Source organism: Thalassophryne amazonica, chromosome 2, assembly GCF_902500255.1.
Source record: "Thalassophryne amazonica chromosome 2, fThaAma1.1, whole genome shotgun sequence".
Taxonomy (NCBI): Eukaryota; Metazoa; Chordata; class Actinopteri; order Batrachoidiformes; family Batrachoididae; genus Thalassophryne; species Thalassophryne amazonica.
The window spans coordinates 13,039,457-13,055,158 of record NC_047104.1 but is presented as its reverse complement, the minus strand read 5'-3'; the positions used below and the strand labels follow the sequence as shown (position 1 = coordinate 13,055,158).

Sequence of the window (15,702 nt, the reverse complement as noted above, 5' to 3'; positions counted from 1 at the left end):
CATAATTTCAACACAGATACATATTAGGCCATGGCAGATGCCATTAAATTTTGGCAGCGATCTGGATCCAGATTCTGGATTAAGTTCGACTTTGTATAGGCTTTGAAGGATTATTTCTAAACTACTTCACAGATTCTCACCAAATTTGCACCACAGATAGATATTAGGGCATGGAAGTCTCCACTGAATTTTGGAGGTGATCTGGAACCAGATTGTCGGAGATGTTTGGAACATCTCAATGGGCGAACTAATGTGACACCCGTGTAACATCTCTGCCCACCACATCACTGCACTTCTTCAAACACACACCCTGTCCATCAGCAGCTGGTGCTGAAACATGTCTGAGTGCAGAAAAACAGCCAGATCAAGTCAGCCAAGACAACTCATTTAACCATGATGTCCTCAAACTCATCAACAAAGGCTGGATGATATTCATCCTGGCTTGTTTTTGTTTAGTTTAGTTTTTGGTCTTCTGCTTTTTGCTCAGGCTAAGGTCACATCTTCCTTTTTTATCATAACACACACACACACACACACACACACACACACACACACACACACACACGCACACACAGACACATACTGTCCTCTGAGCTGGCTGACCCATTTTTCAGTGGGCTTGAATGTGACAGAATAGCTTGAAGCTCAGTTAGTTGTGCTTCACTGACTCTGTGTGTGTGTGTGTGTGTGTGTGTGTGTGTGTGTGTGTGTGTGTGTGTGTGTGTGTGTGTGTGTGTGTGTGTGTGTGTGTGTGTGTGTGTGTGTGTGTGTGTGTGTGTGTGTTTCAGGGTGAGAAGGTGAAGCTGACGTGTGTGGACAGACTTCCGTTTTATTTGACCACCGTGGTCATGATGTGCTTCATGGTGAGTCTAAAGAGCGCTTTTTCTGTTACAGCTGTTTGTTACGTTGTGCCTCTGGGCCCTATCTTTAAGATCTGTACCACATTGTCTAACATGCATAGCACAAATGCATTTGGACAGTTTGTCCATTTTGCTGTTGACACACCATTTAATCTGAGTGCAAAGTAACTTGGGGGTAAAGGTCAGTTGATCATACGTGTGTGAACTTTCATTGCTTTCATGAGCAGCATGCACTTGAATGTGTTCCATTGTTACTTACAGTGCATCCAGAAAGTATTTACTGTGCTTAACTTTTTCCACATTTTATGTTACAGCCTTATTCCAAAATGGAGTAAAATAAGACTTTTGGTCTTGCACATGCAAATTCTGTTTTAGCAAAAAATCAAGGAGGCATACAATATGTACGGGGCCCATACTCCTGTTGTACGCCTGAACCAAGTCAAAAGCACAGCTAGTAGGGGCTTTGCGGTGACAGCAAGCATATACGTGTCAGACAAACACTTGGCACATCCTAACAGCACAATATTCCGCACATCACCTGCAAGACAGGCGTGCAGCCTGTATGTGACAAGTACTATGCCCATACTGTTTCACAAACTTTTCCCCAGATTCCTGCGGAAAAAAATCCCAGAAAATCAAATTGTATCATTTTTAAATGATTAATTTGCATTTGATTGCATGAAATAAGTTTTTGATCCCCTAGAAAAACAGACCTTAACAATTGGTATGGAAACATTTGTTTGCCATTACAGAGGTCAGACGTTTCCTGTAGTTCTTGACCAAGTTTTCACACACTGCAGCTGGAATTTTGGTTCACTCCTGCATACAGATCTTCTCCAGATATTTCAGGTTTGGAGTTTCAGCTCCCTCCCAATATTTTCTACTGAGTTCAGGACTGGAGACTGGCCAGGCCACTCCAGGACCTTGAAATGCTTCTTATGGAGCCACTCCTTAGTTGCCCTGGCTATGTGTTTGGGGTCATTGTCATGCTGGAAGACCCAGCCACGACCCATCTTCAATGCTCTTACTGAGGCAAAGAGGTTGTTTGCCAAAGTTTTACGATACATGAACCCATCCATTCTCCTTCAAGGTTGGGACGGTTTTCTTTGGGTTGTTCTCATCCTCTAAACATGGTAAGTGGAGTTGATTCCAAAAAGCTCTATTTTGGTCTCATCTCACCACATGACCTTCTCCCATGCCTCCTCTGGATCATCCAGATGGTCACTTGTGAACTTCAAACGAGCCTGGACATGTGCTGGCTTGAGCAGGGGGACCTTACTGCCCTGCAGGATTTTAAACCATGACAGCATCATGTGTTACTAATGTAATCTTTGTGACTGTGGTCCCAGCTCTCTTCAGGTCATTGACTAGGTCCTCCTGTGTACTTCTGAGCTTTCTCAGAATCATCCTTACCCCACAAAGTGAGATCGTGCATGTAATCCCAGACCGAGGTAGATTGACAGGCATCTTGTGTTTCTTCCACTTTCTAATAAATAATTATAACAATTGTCTTCTCACCAAGATGCTTGCCTATTGTCCTGTAGCCCATCCCAGCCTTGTGCAGGTCTACAGTTTTGTCCCTGGTGTCCTTAGACAGCTCTTTGGTCTTGGCCATGATGGATAGGTTGGAGTGTGATTGATTGAGTGTGTGCACAGGTGTCTTTTATACAGGTAACAAGTTCAAACAGGTGCAATTAATACAGGTAAACATTGCAGAATAGGAGGGCTTCTTAAAGAAATACCTAACAGGTCTGTGAGAGCCAGAATTCTTGCTGGTTGGTAGGGGATCAAATACATATTTCATGCAATAAAAAGCAAATGAACTATTTAAAAATCAAACGATGTGATTTTCTGGATTTTTTTTTAGATTCTGTCTCTCACAGTTCAAGTGTACCTATGACAAAAATTACAAACCTCTCCATTCTTTGTAGGTGGGAAAACCTGCAAAATTGGCAGTGGATCAAATACTTATTTCCCCCACTGTATCTCAGGATTTTGTGTACGAGTGTTGTTATGTTGGAGCATGAGATTGATAGATGAGTTAGGGATGCGTCTGAAATCTTACGAATGATGTGCAGGACCATTGTGGTGAAGAAGGAGCTGAGTCAGAAGGCAAGGCTCTCAATTTCCCAGTCAATTTACGCTCCTATCCTCACCTACCATGAGCTTTGGGTAATGATTGAAAGAATAAGATCTCAAATACAAGCACCAAAAATGAAATGCCTCTGTCAGGTATCTGGGCTTACAGTCCTGGACAGGGTGAGATGCTTGATTATCCTAGAGGGACTCAGAGTAGAGCCACAGCTTCTTTGCTTCGAACGGAGCCAGTTGAGGTGATTCATGCACCTGGTGAGGATGCCCCCTGGTCATCTCCCTAGGGAGGTCTTCCAGGTACGTTAAACCAGGAAGAGGCCCCGGGGAAGACCCAGGACGTCCTGGAGGGATTATATTTCTCAGATGGCTTGGGAACACCTTGGGATCCCCCGGAAGAGTTACAGGAGTTGGCCGGGTATAGGAAAGTGTGGAAGGAACGCCCAACCAAGTCACAAGTCACCCGAAGCTGAAGCAGCGCCTGTGGGGACATGCAAACTCCACACTGAAAGGAACAGGTTGGAAGTAAACCTGAAACCTTCTCGCTGTGAGGCTTCGGTGCTAACCACTAAGTGTTGTCCTCACACGGTAAAGGGAAGTGACATCCTTTGGACCTACCACTGGCCACCTGAAGATCTTTCATCCTGCTGCCAGTACTTGTGATATTTAATCTTCTGCTTCACCTACATAGCAGATGATTTATGTCTGATCAGGCAAGCTTGTCGTCTTCCTACCTTTAGATCACCGTGACATTTGCCATCACCTTCGGAGTCATCCTGTACAGAATCAGCATTAAGGCAGCGCTGCACATGAGCGACTACCCCGTGGCTCGGGAAAACGTCAGAGCCACCGTCAAAACCACCGCCGCCATCATCAACCTCATTGTCATCATCATCTTAGATGAAATCTACGCCTCCATTGCGCGTTGGCTCACCATGCTAGGTAAGACGCTTTACGCTCACTAAATGATGTACGAACTCAATCTAAGGTTTTTTTGATGAAACACTTTGACTCTGTGTTTGCAATGTCTGAACAACAGGTGCTCAGTTAAATTTATTCTCTTGATTGTCTCACACACCCCCACATGGAAGAAGACTGTAGTACATCCCGTGTGGTTGACTTTTGGGGAATTACATTCCTTGATACTAGGTTTTTCTAATAATTCAAGAATTTGATCTCCCACAGAACCACCATCCACATGCTGAACACTGCCACCTGTTGCAAATATTTGAGAATGTATGGGGAATAATCCCATCTTCTCATTCTGGAAATTAGGACCAGAGATGGTTGAACTTAGGTTGAAATAAGCTTGTTAAGTTTCTCACATATCCAAAGACGAGGTCCAGTGGCCACCAGTCATAGAACTGAATGAAAATCTTACTTCAACTACACCTGCTCCTAATGTTCATCATGCATGTGATGATTAGATTGCATGGTCTGTATGTGCACTAGCACATACAGACCATTTGCTTTTCATCAATATAATGTTCAAAAAGACATGTATCAGAAAAACACATGAAATTCCACCTGTAATTTGACAGGAAGCAACAATGGGGTAAAATTATAAAATACGTATAAAACTGGAAGCCAATCATTAGACTGAAAGTATCACGAAACACCCCACCTTTCAAATGAATCCTCTGGGGTCCAAGGGCATTTTCTCGATTTTACCATTCTTTCAATAATTACCCATGTGTTGTAGAAAATGTTCAGACCAATCTCAACTTTCATAATGTGAGACATATATTAGCGCAAACATAATTCAGTTTTTAGGAATTCTTCACATCTTTTGTGAATATACATTTTTATTCATGTGGAAGAACTGTTTTGGTGTTAGAAATGGGTTTACCAAAGTATTCACATCACAAAAGTAGTGCAATAAATGAAAAACATTTTAAAACAATGTATTTTAAAGTCAAATAAATTAATAAATAAATATGTGCTGTGCAGTGCAGCAGTGGCCCCTGCTGGGAGCTACATGACAGACATCTGTAACACCCCAATTTGGTATATTTGTAAAATACTATTTGTTCCATTTGTGCTGTCTGCTTCTCTTGTCATATAATTACTTATTAGGTGAATAAAATCCATTTGCAGTCATTTTTTAAGTCAAGAATGAACATTTTTACATCAGTTTTCATCACAGATTCCTGAAGAAAGTAATCCTTCTCCATGTATTTCCATGATGATTTTCTTTGTCTCTCAGACTAAATAAAGTTTTCAAAAATATTTTCAGGTTGACAGGACTGTACATTTCAACTTTATCAGCCTTTACTTGTATGTTTGATTGAGGAGCTGCCGCTAACAGACACTGCAGCTGAGTAAAGGCTCTGGCAGCAAGCAAAGGGCACAGACCACGTGGCTTTCTTCGGCATCTACAACTGGCTATGAATCAAAGATCGTCTCATTTTACAGATGTGAATTTGAAGTTTCAGGAAGTGGTTAAATGAGCTCTCTGTGACATTCTGTCAAAGATCTATTAATAAAGACATGATGAAAACTACACTTAGATGAGCTGGTGCCTTCATGGACCACAGAGGGTTAAAACAATTCTAACTCCACCCCTCTTTGGAGAAGAAAAGAAAGAGAAGTAAATTCTACAGTATATAGCCCCTGAGGGCAGTTGGTGCCCAAGTTTATTTCCAGACTCTGTAGTGTGAAGCAGATGAGAATCTACGACTCACTCTGGTTGGGATGCCACCCATGTACAGCTTGGTAGACTGGTACAATGCAGCTTCTTATCCAAGGGCACAGAAAGGTGATGTGACTGGGAAGGAAATTTATAGCTCTACAGATTGGTTGCCCATTGAAGTGCCTGATCTGAGTAACCTGAAAATGTAACAGCTGTCATCCCAAGACAGAACTCTACTATATCACTAATTTTAGAAGACTTAGTTTAAAATGCCATTATTTACCACACCACGTATTTTTAAAAAGCTGCTTATTCTAGGTGACGGCTCACTTTTATATCAGAATTTCTTTAAAAAAAACTTTATATTGACAATTAGCTTTTCTTATGTAACAGTTTGATTTGGCTGCTCTTCGCTCAGGCTTGCCAGAGGTATAGTTTTAGGCAGGATGCTCTCCCTGACACAGCTCCGGATGCAGATGGAGAATGGTGCCCATGTGGCCTTAAACCAAGACTGCTTGCACTACTTTGCTGCCCTATCTGTTAACATATCTTGCAAAAACCATTAAAAGAAAGACAATTATGGGTGTTACTACAGTATGTTGAGGATGAGCAGGATCACAGTTGTATCAGTCTGTCTGGTTTTGTATGAACTGAGAGAGTAAAGTCACATTTTTTTATATTTCAATGGTTCTGTTTCAGAGGTCCCAAAAACAGACAAAAGCTTTGAAGACCGGCTGATCTTCAAAACCTTCATCTTGAAGTTTGTAAATGCCTTCACACCGATTGTCTACTTGGCCTTTTTCAGGGGAAGGTAAAAGCATCATTTTGTTTTTAACCAAACAGTGGCTTATTCTAAGAAAGTGGTGACATGGTGGTTGTGTTTGATCTGTAGGCTCGTCGGCCGTCCAGGAAACTACCTGTATGTTGTTGGAAGCTACAGAATGGAAGAGGTAAAGTACCGTAAAGAAATAATAGAATGAAACACTCAAAGAAGCACACACAGAGACCATCGTATTCTTGTGTTTATGTTGTTTCTTAAAAGTGTTTGGCATCATCTGCTCAGTAAATCTCCTTCTTGTCACTTTACTATCCAATCTTCAGATAATGACTTCTTCTGCAGAAATGTGTTTTCACTGACTGAAATTTGTGTACACAGCGACAAAAAAAATGCCTTTTTGGACTTCAATGGCTCCATAATCATTTGCTTATATTTGTTCAATTTATTAATTAGAAGCCTGTTAATTCATTATTTTAATATAGTAATTGGGAACTGAAAGAGTGCGAACTTCCACAAACCTGAAGAATGCTGGAACATTATGATACTTCTTACAATACAACAGTTTCATTCACATCTCTCAATGTATCATTTACTGCAAGTTTGCAAGACGTCTGTTATCATACGATGTCTGTCAATAAAGTAACGGTCCTTTTTATTTTTTTCAAAAACTATATGGATTTCATTCATATGTTTTTATGTCAGACATGCTTGAACCCTCGTGCGCATGCGTGAGTTTTTCCACGCCTGTTGGTGACGTCATTCGCCTGTGAGCATGCCTTGGAAAGGAGTGGTCCCGCCCCCTCGTCGGATTTTCATTGTCTGGAAATGGCGGAATGAAAAGGACTTTTTTTCCATCAGAATTTTTTCAGAAGCTGTTAGAGACTGGCACCTGGAAACCATTCGAAAAATTTATCTGGCTTTTGGTGAAAATTTTACGGGCTTCACAGAGAATAAAGACTGTTACTACAGCTTTAAGGACCCCTTTAAGGACGCTCAGCACACCGACGCGGCACAAGCCACTGGACCATTTCTAAACGGATGGCTCTGTGGATATGAGACCGTCGTGTGCTCTTTCTCTGGTTATCACAAGAGCTGGACATCAGCCATTTTCCGGCAGATTTCACTTTTAACAAGAGATTTTGTCATGGAAAGCCGCGCAGAGGCTTCGCGTGTAGCTCTCCACAATTTCTCTGATACTTACTGGACTGGTAAGTATTGAAAGCCAAGATAGGCATGTCCAATCTTGTCCTCTGGCACTCCGAAACGGAGGTGTTCCTTTGTCTCGCTTCCAAAGCGAATCGGTCTTTATTTAATTTTTTTGTCTTATTGCTGTGAGCCTACACAAGCACCTCAATCTCTATTTTACAAAATGTGATTTTCTTCACTCTCTTGTTCCATTAGTCCAGTAAGGAACACATTCGACAAACAGATGTGTTATTACCATATATGTTTAATTAAGGGTATTTCTGAATTAAAATGACCATGAACATGCACAAGCATCTGCTTCAGCATCTGGGATTTAGAGATGGGTATCGATAAGATTTTATCAATATCGATACCATTATCAATTCCGCTTATCAATTCGATTCCTTATCGATTCCCTTATGAATTGTGAACTGAATTGTGAATTCCTTGTGAATTTTTTGTGTACTAAAAGTAGGCTTTACAGGTTTTCTATGTCTGTGGCTCAAAGAGCTTTTTCTTATCGTGCACCTGCTCTGTGGAACGGTCTTCCTGCGACCGTGAGGCGGTCAGAGTCCGTGGCCATTTTTAAGTCAAGACTTAAAACCTACTTTTATTCTCTTTCTTATGAATAGTTTTTTTTTTATCCATTTTATTCTTTTACCTCTGTTTTTAATTATGTACTTGAATTTTTTCATTTTTATTTATTTATTTAATTTTTTATGTTGAACTGTTCTGTGTGAGGCACCTTGAGATGGCTTTTGTTGTGATTTGGCGCTTTATAAGTCTGATTAAATTGAAACTGAATTGAAACTGAACAACATTTTATTGAGACATAAAGTAAATAAATGTGAAATTGGTTACTGGATCCTTAAACTCTGGACATAAATAGGAATAAACAAAATCTGTAGTATTGTCAAAAGTATTTCCTTTCAGACACTACTGGCATGAATGTCTTTCCATACCTCTGAGCTGAGCTCTTACAGCTGCACATCAGGATGTGATTCATAGAGAGTGCAGCACGTTTCATTTTGGGATGAAAAAACGTTTTAGTCGATTGTAGTTTCTTGTCTGTATTATAGTGTTTGTAAAGAGGTGTCATTTTACTTAAAGCGGCAATTCATTTTGAAGTTATTAATTCCAACCAAACTCCATCTCGGCAGAGAGTGGCGCAGCATTTGAAGCTGTGCAACGGAATGGAGGACAATTCTCGTTTCTTGACTGCAACAAGACAAGAGTCCCAGTTAGTTACTGTAATCCACACAAAAGTGACTCACGATAGTTTAAGGGCTTTGAGAGGGGTTAAGAAGCGGATTTGCCGCTTCCAAAGAGCAGCAAATCAAAGAACCAACGAGCCAGCTGATCGAAGCATTGCTTCATTGGTTCACACTTCAAAGTGGAGTCGCAGAAACGGTTGATTACAGATCCGCTGCAGGGTCTGTAATCAACATAGAGAAATGATCATTTTCCTGACAAACATCCTCAAAAATAACGGCCGCTCTGAAAGACCGATAAGGGAATCATTAAGCACAAAGGCTATTGATATCCGTGGATCGAATCATTTCTTAATGATACTCGAAAATAACTGGTTCTCGCTACCCAGCTCTAGTGGGATGTATCAACACCTGATACTGATGTGCACCACTTTGGTAAATAAGGATTTTTTTTTTTTTTTTTTGTACTTACACGCCTACAAATTTTGTTTGTTCAGCAGCATTTAGAACCTTTTCTATACACAGACACCCAAAGGGTCAAAATGAAATTTTGCAAACTTCTCAATTTATTGTTGAATAGCCACTTAGTAACCTTCTCATTAATTGTGCATATGAGTTCTTTGATTCAGTGTGAACATACACAAAGCTTTTCATTGAACTTTGAATCTTTCTAAAGGCCCCAATGACCTCACAACTGTACAAAATTTGACACCCACTGAATTTCTCAAAAAATATTTAATGAATTTTCTACAGACATTCATTTGGTAGGTTGGACTTTCCATATCAATCCCCGTGCCCCCACACCCCTCCCAGAAAGGTCAATTTCAGGCAAATACATGCAAAGGACTTCAGGGTCTCTTAACCCTATTTTTTGTTTGTTTGGTTTTTATGTCACAGATCAACACAGCAATACACTGATCACAAATCAGAGGCGGACATTTTTCCTAAAGTTCTAATGAGTGAAGAAATGAGATAACCTGCTCACACAGAAAACGTGTAAATTGTTTGCACTTGATTTCTTCACTTTAAGTAAACTTTGTGCAGTACTGTTGCATTTCCTGCAAATTAATTTTCCAGTGTGTTGCAGTAACACAAACTGGAAATTATACTTCAGTTTGATGAAATGTTTTTATTTTATTTTTGCCAGCAGTGAGTTTCCAGAGCGTGCCGCTTTTCAGTGGTCCCGTGAGTGAGTGTGCACGGTTTTAACTCTTCGCTCCTATGTGTGGGTTTGTGTGTCTGTCTGCAGTGTGCTCACGCAGGCTGCCTCATGGAGCTCTGCATCCAGTTGTGCATCACCATGTTGGGCAAACAGCTCATCCAGAACAACCTCTTTGAGATCGGAATACCGTGAGCATGAGCACTGTCCCACATGCACCAACACGCCCAACACAGACAGCGTCTGACAGCAGCTCACAGGACGTAACAAGACCCAGAAATATTTACATTCCGCTGTGTGGTTTGCATGCAGCTGGGGTGAGACACCTCGTTGGACTCTTTCTGTCCTTGCAGTTTGTATTCTTTTGTCTCACTTCTTTCTAAACCTAAACCAAACCAAACCATAGTAACAGCTTAGACACACAATCCATCAATGAAATGTTAGCCCCTTCCACTGTGGGTTCACAGAATCTATTTAAAATGTTAAAAGCTTGGCTTAAAAAAAAAAATTGTTATATACTCTATGAGAAAACAGGGTGTATTTATTTTTTTAATATTCTTGGTATTTCATCTTTTCCATATGTTTTACTATAATGTACACGTTTGGGTACCAGTGTATCGCAGGGCCACATGTAGACAGACAAAAACATTCGCAAAGGTTTGGGCATCCCTGATAATTTTCATGATTTTCCTTTATAAATCATTGATTGTCTGGATCAGAAATTTCAGTTAAATATATCATACAGCAGACCAACACACTGATATTTGAGAAGTGAAATGAAGTTTCTAGTATTTACAGAAAGTGTGGAATAAACAAAATTAGGTGCATGAATTTGGGCACCCTTGTCATTTTATTGATTTGAATACATTTAGTACTAATTATTGGAACACAAAATTGGTTTGGTAAGCTCATTGACCCTTGACCTCCTTACACAGGTGAATCCAATCATGAGAAAGGGTATTTAAGGTGGCCATTTACAAATGTTTCTCCTCTTTGCATCTCTTCTAATGAGTGGCAAAATGGAGCCTCTAAACAACTCTCAAATAACCTGAAAACAAAGATTGTTCAACATCATGGTTTAGGGGAAGGATACAAAAAGCTGTCTGAGATTTAAGCTGTCAGTTTCCACCGTGAGGAACATAGTGAAGAAATGGAAGACCGCAGGCACAGTACTAGTTAAGGCCCGAAGTGGCAGGCCAAGAAATCTCAGATAAGCTGAAGTGAAGGATGGTGAGAAGAGTCATAGTCAAGCCACAGACCTGCTCCAAAGACCTACAACATGATCTTGCTGCAGATAGTGTCTCTGTGCATCTTTCTACTAAACAGTGCACTTTGTACAAAGAGATGCTGGATGAGAGAGTAATGCAGAGGAAGGCTTTTCTGCATACATGCCACAAACAGAGTTGCTTGAGGTATGCTAAAGCACATTTGGACAAGCCAGCTTCATTTTAGAATAAGGTGCTGTGGACTGATGAAACTAAAATTGACTTATTTGGACATAACAAGGGGCAAATTCTTGAGAACAATGTTCAAGAATCAGTGACAAAGTTGAAGTTGCGCCAGGGCAGGATCTTTCAAAAAGGCAATGACCCTAAACAATGCTCAAAATCTACAAAGGCATTCATGCAGAGGAACAAGTGCAACATTCTGGAATGGCCATCTCAGTCCCCAGACCTGAATATTGTTGAAAAACTGTGGTGTGATTTTAAGCGGGCTGTTCATGCTCAGGAACCAACAAACCTGAGATGTTTTGTAAAGGAGAATGGTCTAAAATACCTTCAACCTATCAGGCTGGAAAGGCAGGACAGGCCAGACGCAAATACACAATGCAGGTACACAGCTCTGTGGAGGAAAAAAACATTTACTAGATAAACAGGCTTAGGTCGGTACATGGATAGGCAGTCCAAACAAAGCAACAGGATCCAGAACATCAGGCAAAAAGCGTGGTCAAAATGCAAGCAGGTAATCGTCATAAACCGAAGAAGCACAATAAGCAAGGCAAGAGTACAAGAACAGGCTGGTAAGAAGGCACTAAGCACATCAAACTGGCAAAGGACAGATTCAAACCGAGCAGCTTATAAAGCACCCAAGTGATTAACCGAAACACAGAACAGGTGTGTAGGGAAACACCCAGAACCAGGGCGTGACACCCACCACCAAGAACCAAGAGAAAAAGGCAAGAGACAACAGGACACAGTAAACCCAAACATAACAGCAGAAAAAGAGACAAACCAAACACCAAAACCACCCCCACGACCCTGACACAACCACAATCCAGACTCTCATTGGAAGCTATATGAAGTGTTTAGAGGCTGTTATTTCTGCAAAAGAAGGATCCACTAAATATTGATGTATTTTTTTCTGTTAGGGTGCCCAAATTTATGCACCTGCCTAATTTTGTTTAAATAATTATTGCGCACTTTCTGTAAATCCTATAAACTTCATTTCACTTCTCAAATATCGGTGTTTGTCTGCTCTATGATATATTTAACTGAAATTTCTGATCCAGACAACCGATAATTTATAAAGGAAAATCATGGAAATATATATACATATATATACTTGTATATGCATACACAGTAAAACTCGCATATAATGGATTCAGGTAGACCAGAAAATTGTGTCCATTATAATTGAAATTCATTATATGTATAAAATGGACAAAATCCGTTATATATATATGTAACAGATTAGTTACAGTCAGGAGGCACTGAACATCTACGGAGATTCCTGAATTGAGGCCTGCCTCATTTAATGACCAGGTCAAAACTTCGTCTGAAAAAACTAAAAGCCTGCATTATGTGCCAGGCATTATGTGCATTTAAAGGGTTCAATTTGGTTGAGTCACTCTTTTGATCAAGTCCACTGCATAGTACCTTAAAATCCTGAAGCCTCTTTTATGCTTCTCCAACTCTAAGGCCATGCAATGATTTTGATGTGCATGCTACCCTTTAAAGTTCAATATGAACGCAGGAACAGTGGCTTTTTCTGGATTAATTTGTCCCTCAATGAGCTCAACTTCTTTATACAACCATCAACCTCCAAACCAGTGTTACAGTAAGTGTAAATTTCCTTCATGAATTGCGGTTCATTTGAGCATCTTTTTCTGACTCCATGTTGTAAAGTTGGTCATATTTGCAGACTTTTCTGCCAAACATATTTGATCCATGATTGAGATGTAATCAGTGCACACACTGCAAAAACTATTCAAATTTGACGGGACAGGAAGGAGTGGAAGTGTATAAGTGACAAATCACAGCCTTTGCGGTCTCTGTCATTTAGCAGGTGCATGTCATGGGGAGGCTTCACAGCCAAGCAGAGGGTTCTGATCTAAAGCTCTTTGGTTTGTCACACCAAGGGATATGTGTGGAACTTAACACCATATTACAGTGCAGGCAAGAAGCAGCATTTTTTTGCACTTTCCTCGAATCAGTGAGTGTCAATGCTGAACTTCATTTCATACCTCTGTTTTCGTGGGCATGTCCAGACTGCTCTGTCCGGTATGTGCGAGGGTTTTTTTTTTTATTAAAATGCATTGCGATTGGACAGGATATTTTGTCTGGATGTTTTACTTTTGCCCATCATGAGATGTTTCTTATGTGTCACCTTAGTAATGAGACACCTTTTTAAAGGCCATCAGTTGAGACTGAACCACCTGATATTAATTTGCACTGACAAAAGGCAGGATTGCTTTCTAACTGCTGATAAATTTCAGCTGGTTTCTTGGCCCTTCTGTGCCCTTTTGCACTTCTTTTTCTTCAGGTGTTCAATACTTTCTCCATGTGTCTTTTCACATTATTATGCTTAACTTAATTTATAGACAGCTGTGGTTTGATTTATTTGCATCTATGGATTACTTGGGTTGTTACTGACACCTGCTGAAAATTTCACGTCAGTAGCACATTCAAAAATATATTTACTGACAAAAAGGTGATGTGCTCAATACTTGTCTTACCTGCTGTATGTATAGATAGATAGATAGATAGATAGATAGATAGATAGATAGATAGATAGATAGATAGATAGATAGATACGTATAACCTAGCTGACCTAATTAAACCTTATGGCTTTGCATTCTCAGGGTGCAGGACTACTTTGTGGCCCTAGGGTGAATAAGAAGTCTGCAGATCATAGAGCTTTATCTTATCGTGCCCCTGTTCTGTGGAATGATCTCCCTGCATCAAGAAAACAGTCAGATTCTGTGAAGACTTTCAAGTCCAGACTTAAGACGCACTTATTTTCCCTTTCGTATGGCTAGCATACTGGTATAGTTTTGTTTTACGCTTTTATTCTTTTAATTCATTTTATTAGGAAACGGATTGTGCCGCGGCCTCAGCTTTACCTAAATTTGTTTAAATAATTATTGCACATTGGGTCTTTTAGTGAAGCTTAGGGCTAGTGGCCGGTGATCACCTTAGTATTTCTTCTGTTTTTCTTGTTGTTTAATGCTGGCAAATTATACGGTATTTCTTGTCTTTCTGATGCCTGATTCTGTATTTTTTCTCTAAGGTGCAGCTCCATCCAGAGATTGGAGTTGTATTTGTGCTGGAGACCCTCCTGTCCGGTGCACCAACAGCATTTCCTGTATATTCGTTTTGTGAATTGTTCTGTGAATTGCTGTGTAATTTATATCTGTAGCATGGCCCAAGCAGAGGGTCACCCCTTTGAGTCTGGTCTGCTTGAGGTTTCTTCCTCAGAGGGATTTTTTTTTTCCTTACCACTGTTCCTCTGGGGGTTAGTAAGCTTAGACCTTACTTGTGTGAAGCGCCTTGAGGCAACTCTGTTGTAATTTGTTGCTATATAAATGAAAAAAAAAATGAAGATAGATAGCTAGATACATAGATAGATAGTGCACTGGTGTGTCACTGCATTAGCACTGCATAAATGAAAGCACATTTACTGACATCAAATGTTATCCTAAAAACAGAAATCAAGATGTGTTTGCTCTGTATTGGTGGCTGTGGTTTGCAGGAAGCTGAAGAAACTAATACAGAAGAGGAAGTCAGATGCAAAGCAAGTGGAGGATCTCGAGAAGACCCTGCAACGACACGAGAAGGACCACTTCCTGTTTCCCTTTACTGGGCTCAGTCCCGAGTACATGGAGATGAGTGAGTCCTACAGACAGCATCAAGCCCTAATGTATACACTGGTGCTTTTTTTATGTGATGCAAGCCCTCAAGGGATCCATCTGAAGTCACATGATTCACCCAATGTCAAACAAACCAAACATACTCTCTTCATATCGAAATACACAAGCATCTTACACAAATGTCTTTTTGTCCCCTGTCATGAATCAAAGGGGGACCACTGAAATAGACTCTGTCCGTCCGTCCATCCATCTGTCCATGAGTGTGTTGCGTATTTCAGAGCCCTAGATTTCCCTGTTGCCCCTTTTTGAGACATTACATCACATAAATGTGACATCGCCGCATATGACCTTGACCCAGATTTCCAAGCTGACAAAGAAACCCACAGTCTCACCCCAAAATACCACTTTTTCTCTCAAAATATCAACTCTAGAGCTTACATTTGTGTTGAACACCTACAGCAAATCATGCACCTGACTCCCTTTAGCACACTACATTTGACCTTGAACCTCTGGGTCAAGGTCAAACATGCAAATGGATAAAAATAGAACTTTTTGGGTATATTTACTCTGTGCATCCAAACATCTGTCTGTCCATCCATCTGTCCATGAGTGTGTCCAGCCCAGTCTCACGTTTTTTTTTTCGTACTCCCGTGATGAAATGAGTGAAATTTTCGTGATGGGTTTTTTTAACTCACTA

General features: G+C 40.4%; 1 protein-coding gene across 1 annotated transcript in view; it reads left to right on the top strand.

The window, feature by feature from the left end:
* ano1a (anoctamin 1, calcium activated chloride channel a) overlaps nt 1–15,702 on the top strand; it is a 278,021-nt gene that overhangs the window by 245,821 nt on the left and 16,498 nt on the right. Inside the window, exons 20-21 of the mRNA XM_034183761.1 lie at nt 10,007–10,107; nt 14,888–15,024. Coding sequence (XP_034039652.1) covers nt 10,007–10,107; nt 14,888–15,024 — 238 coding nt within the window. The remainder of the gene's footprint in view (nt 1–10,006; nt 10,108–14,887; nt 15,025–15,702) is intronic.